This window comes from Carcharhinus amblyrhynchos, chromosome 7 (assembly GCF_965287045.1).
Source record: "Carcharhinus amblyrhynchos chromosome 7, sCarAmb.v2.hapA, whole genome shotgun sequence".
Taxonomy (NCBI): domain Eukaryota; kingdom Metazoa; phylum Chordata; class Chondrichthyes; order Carcharhiniformes; family Carcharhinidae; genus Carcharhinus; species Carcharhinus amblyrhynchos.
The window spans coordinates 93,955,869-93,970,583 of NC_137330.1; the positions used below are offsets into that span (position 1 = coordinate 93,955,869).

General features: G+C 41.7%; 1 protein-coding gene across 1 annotated transcript in view; it reads right to left on the minus strand.

Moving 5' to 3' along the window:
• sh3bgrl2 (SH3 domain binding glutamate-rich protein like 2) overlaps window positions 1-14,715 on the minus strand; it is a 108,002-nt gene that overhangs the window by 57,826 nt on the left and 35,461 nt on the right. The window contains exon 2 of the mRNA XM_080192804.1: window positions 5,485-5,670. Within this exon, the coding sequence (XP_080048930.1) occupies window positions 5,485-5,670 (186 nt within the window). The remainder of the gene's footprint in view (window positions 1-5,484; window positions 5,671-14,715) is intronic.

A 14,715-nucleotide genomic window follows, 5' to 3' on the forward strand; every position in this document is an offset into this window, starting at 1 on the left:
AAGAGCTAAGTATGCTGGAATTTTTGGTCAACCTATAAATTAAAACCAGATGTAAAGTTCCTCTGGTCTGGGAGCTTTCCAGATAAGGGAAGTTGTTTACACTAACCGAGACTGTGGTCTCTGATTTATATGGCTGCTGGTGTATGGGACATGTCAAATGAATTAACATCATTCAAAAGTAATTTCACTGGATGCTCGAGCCACGTGATTGGTTTCTGATTACATAGTTGGCTGGATGACAGAGAATCTTCCAGAAGCAAGTAGAGAATTCTCCCTTAGTGTACCTGAACAGGTGCTGGAGTGTGGCAAGGAGGGGATTTTCACAGTAACTTCATTGCAGTGTTAATACAAGCCTTCTTGTGACACTAACATAAGAACATAAGAACATAAGAAATAGGAGCAGGAGTAGGCCATCTAGCCCTTCGAGCCTGCCCCGCCATTCAATAAGATCATGGCTGATCTGTTGTGGCTCAGTTCCACTTTCCCGCCCTCTCCCCATAACCCTTAATCCCCTCTCTTATCAAGAACCCATCAACCCGCTTCTTAAAAATATTTAGCGAGGCAGCCTCCACCACTTCAACGGGCAGAGAATTCCAGAGATTCACCACCCTTTGAGTGAAGAAGTTCCTCCTCAACTCCGTTCTAAACCGCCTCCCCTTTATCTTGAGGCTGTGCCCCCTAGTCCTACTGTCTTTTTTGAGCGGGAAGAGTCTCTCCACCTCTATCCTATCCATCCCATTCATCATCTTATACGTCTCAATGAGATCTCCCCTCATTCTTCTAAACTCTAACGAGTACAAGCCTAGTTTATTCAGCCTCTCCTCATAGCTCAATCCCCTCAACTCCGGTATCAGCCTAGTAAACCTCCTCTGCACTCCCTCCAGGGCCAAAATATACTTGCGCAGGTGCGGCGCCCAAAACTGCACACAGTACTCCAGCTGCGGCCTCACCAATGCCCTATACAGCTGCAGCAAGACCTCCCTACTTTTATATTCAATCCCCCTCGCTATGAAGGCCAGCATCCCATTCGCCTTCCTGACCACCTGCTGCACCTGCAAGCTGGGTTTTTGCGACTCATGCACAAGGACCCCGAGGTCCCTCTGCACCGTCGCCTGCTGCAGTTTTTCGCCACGTAAGTAATAGTCCTTCCTACCATTCTTCCTACCAAAGTGGACCACCTCACACTTGCCAACATTAAATTCCATTTGCCATTTCCTGGCCCATTCGCCCAGCCTATCTAGATCCTTCTGCAGACTCTCCACACCCTCCGCACAATTTGCCTTTCCCCCAATCTTGGTGTCATCAGCAAATTTCGACACCCTGCACTCGGTTCCCTCCTCCAGATCATCTATGTAAATGGTAAATAGCTGAGGCCCCAGCACCGACCCCTGGGGCACCCCACTAGTCACCAACCGCCAATCCGAATAGCACCCATTGACCCCCACTCTCTGCCTCCTATTTGACAACCAATCCTCTATCCACGCTAACACCCTACCCCCAACTCCATGTCCCCTGACCTTCTGCAATAACCTCTTGTGAGGTACCTTGTCAAACGCCTTCTGAAAATCCAGAAAGACCACATCCACCGGCTCTACTAGGAGTAGGAGTAGGTCACTGCGATTCTGCTCTGCCATTCAATAAGATTATGGCTGATCTTTTCATGGACTCAGTTCCACTTATCCACCCGCTCACCATAAACCTTAATTCCTTTATTGTTCAAAAATATATCTATCCTTGCATTAAACTCATTCAGCGAGGTAGCCTCAGCTGCTTCACTGGGCAGGGAATTCCACAGATTCAAAAATGCTTTAGGTGAAAAAAAGTTCCTCCTCAACTCATCCTAAATCTGCTCCTCCTTATTCTGAGGCCTGGGCCCCTCATTCAAGTAGTTCTAGCCCTAATAAATAAACTTTACTACCTGCCTTGATTTTCTCTTCAGTTTGGCAGCCACCCAGTCCCTCTCTGCTGCACATTATTAAGCTGAGGGTTGACCATCTCTTGAAACATGCTACCCAAGTAGCACTCAACCTTTCGAGTGTGCCTCGGTGACACCAACAGCTCTTCCAGTTCCGAGATATGGTGTTCACGTTTTTGGATTTTGTGACAGGGAAGTATATAGATATATCTTGGTCAGCTGAACTATTTTTAATTTTTTTTCTCTGTTTTCCAAAATAGGCAATTGTTGACCTGGAGGCTAACCTCAGAATATTGCAGGATAACCTGCTACAACTATTTTATCTACAGTAGTCAAGAAAATTGAGTATTTATTTACATTTTAACTGAACCTTAAAAGAAAAACACTTAGTAGAGCTACCCTGACTGGATTAGTTATCATGTGTAAATCTGCTGAAATGTAACATTTTTTTGTCTGACATCAACTCCACACACTTTCCAGAGTTTGCTACATGTATGGAGCTGTGTGAAATCAGCAGAAAAACCATGTCCTAAGGCTGAGCCTTTAAGACAGCAGAATATTTGCAGATTTAGTTTCTTTTAAAATGCAACCCATTAAAATTTAGTTTGATATACGCTCTTCAAAGTCCTCAGGGAAAGGACAGTCACAAACTCTTATCATGGGGTCTTCTTTTAGCCATTTCCCTATTGGGAACTTATGGTATTCATTCAAATAAGTGTTATTGCTGTTAGGGAGTTAAACTCTGAAGCCAGCACTAAAATTGGACAAGTGTCACGGACATTGAATTAGAAGGAGATTCACAACAATCAAACTATGGCTTATCAAAAGGCATTATCTGCTTTTTGCATTTGAGGAAAGTGTGGGAGTTAGCGAAGTGTCTACATCAAGCCAAAGATCAATTTTGATTATTTCACTTCTGTGCAGCAACAAACATAAATTTACCACAATTGCAACAAGGCTCTTGATCAGTTTTTCAGGATACCAATTTAAGATTATGTTAATTTATGAGCAAGATACTATAACCATTTATTCAGGGCTAATAATTGTATTTCCTTATACTGCAGAAGAAGCTCAATTAATAGACACTCTTTAAAAGATACATTTATTCAGGCACATTGTCATGCATTTTGTCTTCAGCATACGAACTAGGAGCAGGAGTAGGCCATCTGGCCCCTCAAGCCTGCTCCACCATTCAATAAGATTATGGCTGATCTTTTTGTGGACTCAGCTCCACTTACCCACCTGCTCATCATAACCCTTAATTCCTTTACTGTTCAAAAATTTATCTATCCTTGTCTTGAAAACAAGAAATAAGTAGCCTCAACTTCAGATCAGCCATGATCTTACTGAATGGCACGGCGGGCTCAAAGGGCTAGATGGCCTCCTCCTGCTCCTATTTCTTATGTTTAACTACTTCACTGGGCAGGGAATTCCACAGATTCACAACCCTTTGTGCAAAGAAGTTCCTCCTCAACTCAGTCCTTAATCTGTTCCCCCTTATTTTGAGGCTATGCCCCCCAGTTCTAGTTTCACCTGCCAGTGGAAACAACTTCCCTGCTTCTATCTTACATGTTTCTAAAAGATCTCCCCTCATTCTTTTGAATTCCAATGAATATAGCCCCAGTCTACTCAGTCTCTCCTCATAAGCCAACCCTCTCAACTCCAGAATCAACCTAGTGAATCTCCTCTACACCTCCTCCAGTGCCAGTATATCCTTTCTCAAGTAAGGAGACCAAAATTGTACACAATACTCCAGGTGTGGCCTCACCAGCACCTTATACATCTGCAACATATTCTTGCTGTTTTTAAAATTCCATCCCTCTAGCAATGAGGAACAAAATTCCATTTGCGTTCTTAATTACCTGCTGCACCTGCAAATCAACTCCTTGTGATTCAGGTCCCTCTGCACAGCAGCTTACTGCAATTTTTTTACCACTTAAATAATAGTCCATTTTGCTGTTATTGCTACCAAAATGGATGACCTCACATTTACCAACATTGTACTCCATCTGCCAGACCCTTGCCCATTCACTTAGGCTATCTATATCCCTTTCAGCATCCTCTGCACACTTTGCTCTGCCACTCATCTTAGTGTCATTTGCAAATTTTGACTCACTACACTTGGTCCCCAACTCCAAATCATCTATGTAAAAATTGCAAACAATTGCGATCCCAACAGTGATCCCTGAGCACACCAGTTGTCACTGATTGCCAACCAGAAAAACACCCATTTAGCCTCACTCTTTGCTTTCTGTTAAATGACCAATCCTCTACTAATGCTAATACATTACTTGTAACACCATGCACCTTTATCTTATGGTGCGGCACCTTGTCAAATACCTTCTGAAAATCCAAATACACCACATCCACAGGTTCCCCATTGTCCACTAAGCATGCAATGTTCTCAAAGAACTTCACCAAATTAGTCAAACATGACCTGCCCTTCATGAACCCATGCTGCATCTTACCAATGGGACAATTTATATCCAGATGTCTCGCTATTTCTTCCTTGATGATAGATTCAAGCACTTTTCCTACTACAGAAGTTAAGCTAACCGGCCTATAGTTACCAGTCTTTTGTCTGGTGTCACATTGGCTGTTTTAAAATCTGCGAGAACTACCCCACAACCCACTGAATTTTGGTAAATTGCCACTACTGTATTTGCATCTTTGTGCGTAAAGTTCTTTTTTTAAACACTAGGAACACCCAAATTTCAGATATTGTTACTCAGCTTCTTCATCTACTAACTAGGGATTTTCACTGTAACTATAAAGCCTACTTGTGGCACTAATAATAAATAAATAAGTCTTGAAAGAATGATAGAATTACTACAGTGCAGAAGGAGGCCATTCAGTCTATCAAGCCTGCATCAATAACAATCCCACACAGGCCCTATCCCTGTAACCCCATTTACCCTGCTAATCCCTCTGACACTAAAGGGGCAATATTAGTGTGGCCAATGTGCCTAATACACAGGCGCAATCCTCTAACCAATGCATCTCAGGACACTAAGGGCAATTTTTAGCACAGCCAATCAACCTAACCCGCACATCTTTGGAGTGTGTGAGGAAACTGGAGCACCTAGAGGAAACCCACACAGACACGAGGAGAATGTGCAAACTCCACACAGACAATGACCTGAGGCCGGAATTGAATCCAGGTCGCTGGCTCTGTGAGGCAACAGTGCTAACCATTATGCCACTGTGCTACCCTAGAACAGACAATTGTGGACAGTAAGTTGCAAATTTCCAAATCAGTACTCCAGGGAACATAATGCTCAATGCTCTGACAATGAAAATTAAGGGTAGTGGGCTTAATTACTTCTGCAAATGTCAATATGGTTAGAGTGTACTGTGGGACAGTAAACTCATTTCCAATTCATTCAAATCCACAGCATGCAGCATTTATGAAAAGAGAGCAAAAGTGAAAAGAGAGAAAGACAAATCTGAACCCCCAGCCCTCGCCAATACATTTGTGGCAAAATACTACTGAGTCTGCATCTTTGAAAACTGCGATTATGTAGTATTATCTGAAAGACAAGGAGGTAGGAGCAAAGCTGTCAACTTACTCCACAGTATGCATCATTGTTGAATATCTGGGGTGGAAGGGGGTTTCCTTGGGCAGGCTGCTTCTCCTGTGGGATGTTATGATACATCCACCTTCTCTGATCTTCCAACATTGTTATGTCAATCTCTTCAAATTCAATCTTGTTGGACTCTAAGAAACCCACCACCTCTTGTTGTCGTTTCTTGATCTGCAATTAAATCAAACCTCAGTCAAAAGAATTCAATTGACCCCTTTCTGACATTTTTCATACATTGGTGTAGTTTTTGTTTTCATTCCTTGTTTAAAGTTTGTTCATCTGACGGTCCAGAACCGCAGTAATGAGCTAAATCAACAAGATTTATATCAAAGCTTCACCGAAGCATGGGCTCATTTGTCTTCAATTATGAAATGTTGCCAATAACTCACCTGAACTGTGACAGAGGGTTTGTTTGCAACCATCTGCCTTTGTGAGATGGAAGAGGGGAGCGAAAAGAAATGCGACTTGAAATTCAAAGCCTCAATGTTAGAACCACCCTTGTTCTGCTGCAGCTTTATGGAGTTTCCCCATTAGCAACCCAAACAAGACTGACTGAAACTGAATTAATTTGATCCGATTATATCCACTTTCAGCTGGAATATCCAAGTTGCTTCTTCAAATCTCACACTACAACACTGGTGGAAGATCAGAGGAATCCCTGCAGAAGCAGCGGGTGGAATTTTACCAGCTCGTTCACCCAGGGCCAATGGAGAATGCTGTTCTGTGAGCCTCGCCAATCCCCGGAATTGGGATGGGTGTGCCGGTAAAATTCTGGCCAGCCTTTCTACAGACTCCCAAAGTTATGATGAGAAATCAAGAAAAGCCCATGGAAATTTTATCACGTTGCATTCAGAATCCACGATTCCCTTGTCTCAAGTTGTTGAATGCATAAAAAGGGAAATATGTATCTTAAATAAAAATACATCTCTACCTTGGATGAAGTTATGGCTGTTGTAATATGGACTCTTTAGATATCTCAATGATGAGATCGTGAGACTTGTATTTGTAAATATGAACTGTTTTGTCAGTCTTCAGCTATTCATAGGTTTCCAGTTACTGGCACGTGTGGAGCTGCTTCTCCATGCAGCTAGGATACCAGAGTGTTCTCTCTCGGAGTCTCTTATCTTGTAGCTCTATATATCATACAACAAGTGGTTTTATTTCAGCCCCACTTAATGCTTCCTAGCTGAGCACCTTTTTAATACATAGTGACATTTCTGCTCTATAGAAAACTTTTCTTCCTTCCAACACAGTATTACAATACAATCTTTGCCTGCTGTCTCTTCTCTCCACATCAAGATTCTGATTTTATGAATTCAGACAGACAGTCTTGAGGCTCAACAGTGCTTCCACATCTTGATCCATCATATTTGGTGGAATGGTAGTAGTACTTGGTGTTTCTGGTACTTGGTCGACTCCATTTGATTCAATTTTTGGCCTCATTTGGATTGCATTTCTCTTTCTTAATAACTTGCCTCTTTCTTCAGACACTGGGGTTCATCCCATTCTGAGAGGAACGTGCATTCCTAAAGTGGATTCCAATTTTTTTTTCTGTGATGTCCGCCACGTTCTTGCTGGGCATATACATTTTACAAATGAAACCTTCGTTTCTACATGATTCACAATTTCAGCCAAACACCTGTTTGCGATTTTGTTTTCAAATCATTTTGCAAGCTTATGAATCCTAATCGTTCAGCTCTGCTTTTCCTTCTTCTAGTTCCTTGTGCTGAAGTGCCGGATTTACATTTTCCAATTTCATTCCTGTTTATGTTTTCTCTGTCCGCAATAGAACTTTGTCCTTGTCCCACATTTTGGATTCCCTGTTGGCCAGGACAGTCTCTAGTGAAGTCTTGTTTCTGTTCTGTAATTGTGCTACTCATGGCTTTGTTATCTGCTTGCAGCTTGGAAAGTGTTACAGATTTTCCTTTCAGTGCTTCCTCATTTTCATTCAACTGCTTCTTTTAACTCTTCAGTTTCTTGTAGCTTTCAGTTTCCTCCTGGAATATTGAACATTGCTACATCTTCTCTGTCAACTGGTTCTTCAATGATGTTAAATTCATTTTGCTTTCCCTGTAATTTCCCGATGGAACCTGAAGGATTCTTGTAGCATGCAAAGGTTTTTCACCGGCTTTTGCTTTTCACTGTGAAGCTTGCTTGTTTCATTATGAGTTTGCCTGTAATTCAGCGAAGTCTCCTGGAGTTTCTTCTGCTGCACTGTTATTCTGTTGTTAAAGACAGTTGTCATGACTTCAGGAAATCACAGAATTGTTACAGTGCAGAAGGGAGTTGTTTGACCCGTTGTGTCTGTACTAATGCACTAAATGACCATTATGACTTAATGCCATTCCTCTGTCTTTTCTGCACATGCTTAATCATCTAATAATTATCTTCAAACATTTTGTGTTGTTGAATGGTCATGCATTCCCTGAGCATTTGATCTTGAATGACAATCAACTGTTCATTTTGTTGACCTCTTATCACTTCAAAGTTTTGGCACCTCATCTCACTGACTCAGCTTGTAGCTTACACTTCAAATCTTCCAGTGCAGCTCTGATATGGACATTTTCCTGTAGACCAGCTGCACTCTTTCGTTTCCTTCTATGAAATGCTTTGTCTGTATAGTGTGCGAGAAACAATATTTTTCACTGTGTTAATACATGACAATAATTAATCAAATCATTACTGTAGCATATGTGGTGTCTGTCTCTTTAAGACAGCACAACAGAAGAGAGTCACCCAATTTGAGGAACCAATGGGGTCCAAAAGTGAATGATCACGCCAAAAGGGTGATGTCTTCGCTTGGGCCAAATTGTTGAGCAGCCAAGTAGTAGGCCTAGAGCTGCTACTCCAGGCAGCCTGGACCTAATTTCTCGTATCAATAAATACCTTTTGTTCCAAATAAAGCCTGAAATATATTGATGACACTAAAGTACCATGACACAATTACTTTGAGCACATTTTGCTTCATTTGATAACTTTCCTTCATTCACAGCCATCTGCTATTGCAGTTTGGGTATTGTATCAGCATTTTCAAGAAGCTCTATTTTTGGTTGTTACTCAGCCATTTCTTTCTTGTGCGCTGCAATATTTTGGCTCACGCATTTCATTGTACTGGCATGATTGGCAACCATCCTGTGGTTTGCTTAAATATTATCTCCCTCACTCTGGGTCCTCTTGATTCCCTCCCTGCCCCATCTCTGGGGTCTTTTGTTGCCCTGAGCGTTTTAGTAGGACTTGCCCTCTCTTTGAGGTCCTTGTGTCCATGGCCATTTGTTTTTTCTTGTAGTCACAGCTTTTAGTGTTGACCTCTTGAGACTGTCAGTACAGTCACACACACACTGCGCTGTCCGTTTTGTGGCCTTGATTTTCCCACTCTCTCAGGTTTTGGGGTGCTCTTCAGCAATCGGCCATTTTCTTTTTCTAAACAAAAAATAGATTTTAAAACCTTTAAACTTTGCCCTTTTAAATGAAGAGAAAAGCCACAGCAGTGATCTCTTTCCTTTACCTCCACAGGTCCCTTGCAGTTCGTGTTTTGGGAGCTTTGGTGGGCACACTTTCTTTTGGGATCCCTGCAATCATGGACCACATGTTAACACTTCTTTCAAACTTAAGAACAGCAGCAGCTCTTTTCTGGGCAATTATTCTACTCTTTCTTGTTAACTCTGTATATACGTCACCGCACTAGTAATCCAGAGGTCCAAACTAATGCTTTGGAGCCATGGGTTCAATCCCATATGGCAGCTGGTGGAGTTTGAATTCAATTAATAAATCTGGAATATAAATCTAGAGAGGGATTTTCCAGATGCGGAACACCAAGACTGGAAATTCTTGCCCAAGTTTAACGGACTCTTAAATAGTCCCTCTGAATGTTCTGTCATGCCCGCTACAATTGCCGCGGCAGGCAGGATGGGAAATTTTTGGCCTGAATCTCACTAACATGGACTATAAAATCATTGCTGTAAAAACCCATCAGGTCAACTAATGACTTTTAGTGACAGAAATCTGCTAACCTTACCTGGTTTGGCCTATAAGTGACTCTAGATCCACAGAGTCAATTTTCCCATTCCGCTGGCCACAGGAATCATAATGGGCGAGGGGCAGACCATGGAAAGGTCCAATGACCTGGGGCAGGATTTTCCAGTTTCACAGCCAGAAAATCCTGCCCAAAATCAATGAGGTTGATTCTGAACTACCCTCAGAAGTGGCCTAGCAAACCACTCAATTCAGGATTGGGCAACAAATGATAGCCCTGCCAGTGATACCCAAATCCCATGAATAAAATTCTACACCGACTACTTTATTAAAGCATATATTGCCAAATACATACCCCCACCCCCATATCAGTTTCATTTAGCTTACCGAAAACATACAGCTCAGCTGTTCTTTAAAAATCATAGTTTTTTTAAATGTCAGTGCCCAACACAGACTTTATAATAATACTTTAGCTACTCCCTCAATGCAGCTGTGAAGCCAAATTCTTTCAGTCCTTATCTATTGGTGCAGTGAAGCAGATCCCACTAAACATCAAGAGGAGTGGAGTAAAGGCTCAATGGTCGTTTGATTAAAAAAGTCAGCTATTTTTATCTTTATTTACATCTGCTTCATTCTGCAGTTATCTTAAATAAAACAACATATTGACCTTGGCTGCTGCTGACATTTTGTTCTGAATAATACATGAATGTTTTCAACTTAAAAACCTACATCAAAGCTATTGGTTTACAAAATGAAAGATAAACATCATAAGCTTATACTCGAAAAAGACATGCACAACGAGAAATCAATTCAATACTTTGAAACAACAATCAATAAGCAATATAATAAAACACAATTTCCGCAGTTGTATGGTAGCATAGAGGTCACGTTACTGACTGTTAATACAGAGATAGGAGTTCAAATCCTATCATATCCGTGTTTGATCCAGACCCACTGCAATGTGTTTTACTCTTATTTGCTCTCTGAAAACGGCCCAGTTAGCCGTTGACTAATATTCAAGAAGGCTGCTCAGCACCATCTTCTTAAAGGCAATTAGGAATCTGTAATAAACGCTGGCCTGGCAGCGATAGCCACATCCCATGAATAAATAAAAATGAACTGAATGACAGGTAGCTGAAATGTATTACGGCTATTCCTGGGGAAAAAAGTAATCTTCAAGCTGGCAGGATGGCTTCTCAGGATTTATGATTGTGACACAGCTGTTGTGCAAATTACTTGCTTTTATTGTTCAATACATAAATGATTGATACGTGTGATAAAAGAATTAAATTTAAACACAGCTGCCGGCTCTTAAATCAACTGTTTATGATCCATGTTAATGACTTGGATGAAGGGACCCTCTATATTGTGACAAAATTTGCTGATGATAGAGATGGGTAGGAAAGCAAATTATGAGGACTCTAAATCTGTGAAGGAATACAATTAGGTTAATTTGGCAGCTGGAGTGAATATGAGTTTATCCATTATGACAGGAAGATCAGAAAAACAAACTATTATTTAAATTGAGAAGGATTGCAGAATGCTACTTCCAGAAGAAACTGGGTGTCCTTGTATATGAATCACAAGAAATCAGAATGCAGGTACAGCAAATAATTAGGAAGGTAAATGAAGTATGGGCCTTTATTGGGGAATGGAGGAGAAAAATAGGGAAGTCTTGCTAGAAATATACAGGGCATTGCTACAACTGTAGAGGAGACCACATCTGAAATGCGGTGTATAGTTTTAGTCTCCTTTACATAAGATATTTGCATTGAAAGCTGTTCAGAGAAGGTTTGCTGAGTTGATTCCTGTCTTAGGAGGAAAGGTTGAGCAGCTTGGGCCGCTTGTGGGTGTCACTGTGGCATAATGGTTAGCACCGCTGGCTCAGTGTCAGGGATCAGAGTTTGATTTCCGGCTTGGGTCACTGGTTGTGTGGAGTCTGCATGTTATCCCTGTGTCTGTGTGGGTTTCTGTCGGGTGCTCCAGTTTCCCCCCACAGTCCAAAAAACTTGCCATACTAAAATTCTCCTGAATAGCTGCTGCAGGGTGGCACTGGGGATTTTCACAGTAAATTCTTCATGGTGTTAACACAAGCCTACTTGTACCACTAATAAATAAATTATTCATTGGAATTTAGAAGAATGTGATCTTATTGAAACAGCTAAGATTCCGAAGGGCATGACAGATTAGATGCTGAGGGGATGTTCCCTCTTGTGGGTGAATCTATAACTAAGGGACATAGTTTAAAGAAAAATGATATTCCATTTAAGTTGGAGATAAGAGGAATTTCTTCTCTCAAAAGGTAATTCTTTTCCACAAAAAAAGAGTGGAGTCTGGGATATTGAATACATTCAAGGCTGAATTAGACAGACTTTTGATTAAAAAGGGCATCAAGCATTGTGGTGGCAGACAGGAAAGTGTGGTTAAGGCCATTGTCAGATCATGGTTTTATTGAATAGCAGAAGAGGGTCAATAAGTAAATGGCTTCCTCTTGTTCCTTATGTAGAATTATAGAATCCAACAGTGCAAAAAGGAGGCCATTTGGCCCATCGAGTCTGCACTGGCCACAATCCCACCCAGGCCCTATCCCCACAACCCCATGCATCTACCCTAGCCAGTCCCCCTGACCCGAAGGAGCAATTTAGCATGGTCAATCCACCTAACCCGCACATCTTTGGACTGTGGGAGAAAACCCCAAGCAGACACGGGGAGAATGTGTAAACTCCACACAGATAGTGACCCAAGCCGGGAATTGAACCTGGATCCCTGGTGCTGTGAGGCAGCAGTGCCACTGTGCCGCCCCAATCTAATGACTTTATAAAATAACAGACAAAGCTATGAGCATATCCATAGATAGACTTGCATTTGCGTGTCACTTGCATCATCTCAAGATACCCAAAAGTCACTTCATGTCATTGATGTACCCTTGAAATGTAATATTGAGAAACATGGCACCCAATTACCATACGAGGTCTGATAAACAATGAAGAAATGAATAGCTAATTCAATTTGTTTCAGTGATGTTTGAGGAATAAATGTTAGCCAGGACACAAGCTCACCTTTAACACCATTTTTTTGAATCCTACAGTGCAGAAGCAGGCTACTTGGCCCATCAAACCTGCACCAACAACAATCTCACCCAGGCCCTATCCTTGTAACCCCACATGTTTACTCTGCTAGAAAGGACAGACAGCTTAATGGCCCTGAGCTAGAGATCTCAATGGCGTGGGGTTTTTTCCTTTCTCGACTGCAATTTAAATCTTGCATCAAGTCAATAGATTGTTTTGACGTACAGCAGCTGGGTAAGCAACCATTCAGAATGAAATATTCATGCACACTCCATCCAGAAAATTAGCACACCCAAGATTCTTCACTTCTAATTTAGTTTTTCAGCTGGCAAAATAAATGACTACAACTGGATCACAAAATAAGCATAAACTTGAAAATATATATATGTAATTTTTTAAAATGTTGGATTTATGAGGAAAAATTTCACATCCCACAAATATGAAATTAACTTTTCAGGGCAAGTGAAAGTGCTCAGGAATTGTGAAGTAATTTTCAGCTGTGAAAATTCCAGTTACACCTCATTCAGCAATGTGGAATCTTTTCCAAGTGCTTTTACAACGAGGATAACAGCCAAGGAATGAACGCTCCCATTGATTCAATTAACTTCCAATCTGATTGCAGACTGTGGATTGTCTGGGTCTATACACCACAGCCAAGACGACAAAAATCGGGATTCCTGCTGGGTGCCAATCCTGTCCTGAATCTCTCCCCCACCAACCCCCATCCCCTCCCCACCGCCAAAAGTCAGGTTCTCACCCAAAACAGGCAAGAACCTGATCATAGGTCATTTAAATTAATTTTAATTTATCAGTGGACTTGGAACCTGATTCAATGGGCTCCCACTTTTCACTCCCCCCACCCCCCCCTACCCCAGCTGAGGTTTAGAAGGCACCAATTATTCCTGGTCCATAGAAGTGTGGGTCTGATGCCATGGAGTCCTATGGGATATAAGGAGGGAACTGCAGCCTCCAACTGTGCCCATGTTCCTGTTTCTGCCAGGTTGGAGGAGGGGATATGGTTGGTAAAAGGGACATAAGGGTTGCGGGGGTGGGGGAGGGAAATGTGGCTGGACCTTCAGGATCTCCCCCAGAATAGTGGTTTAATGGCTGCATTTGTCCCTGTTGCCTGAAAAAAATCTTCATTCTCAGGATGATGAGACAGACAGACAGACAGACAGACAAACAGACAGACATTCTCGTAAAGTTATTGTCTCTGTTCTTTAAAACTCCTGAAGTGCCCTGGTCTCGTTAAAAACCATTACCCCCGAATACCTGGAAGCCTTCAAAATCACCACAGCACTCCATTCCACAGTAGGGATTGGTCCTGATTAAATATTAGGAGCTCCAGGTGTTAAATTACCTCTTGAAAGTGTTTTCATTGGAAGGACCTGTCACTTTTACCAGGGAGATCTCCTTGCTTTCTCTCATAAGGCTCAGCTGCTCTGAAACCCCGTTGAAGGCTGTCAGATTCATTGGGGAGATCTTCTGTTAACATTGAAAGAGTTGTACCTGCCCTGGCCCCTTTGAAGTGCTTTGATTGACAGCATGGATTGAGCTTCACTGGGGATTTACCTTTTCACATGCAAAGTGTAGCATCTGGAGTTTGGTCCCTTTCAAGTGCTTTAATTGGCAGGTTGGATCAATTACCCATGAGCCAGGAGCTTTGTTTGTTTTTGTTTCCCTTCACTGTTTAACGCATCTCAAGTGTTTTCTAAACAGTGTGGTTAAAGAAAAGAGGAAGACAAACCTTCATAACAGGGAATAAAGAAATGGCTGAGGTATTAAATTCATACTTTGCTTCAGTCTTCACAAAGGAAGACATGAATAATGTACCAGAAATGCTGAGTGAAACATATTTTAGTGAGGAGCTGAAGGAAATCCGCATTAGTAGAGAAATGGTTTTGGGGGAGTTGACAGTATTGATGGTGGATAAATCTCCAGGTCCTGATAATCTTCATCTCAAAGTACTTAAGGAAATGGCCCTGGAAAATAATAGATCTATTGGTGGTTATTTTGCAAAATTCTTTGGACTCTGGAATAGTTCCTACAGGTGATTGGGGGGTAGTTAATGTAAGCCCTGTATTCAAAAAGGGAGGTAGAGAGAAAACAGGGAACTATAGACCAGTGAGCCTAACGTGGACTGGGGAAGTTGCTAGAGTCTGTTATCAAAATAATT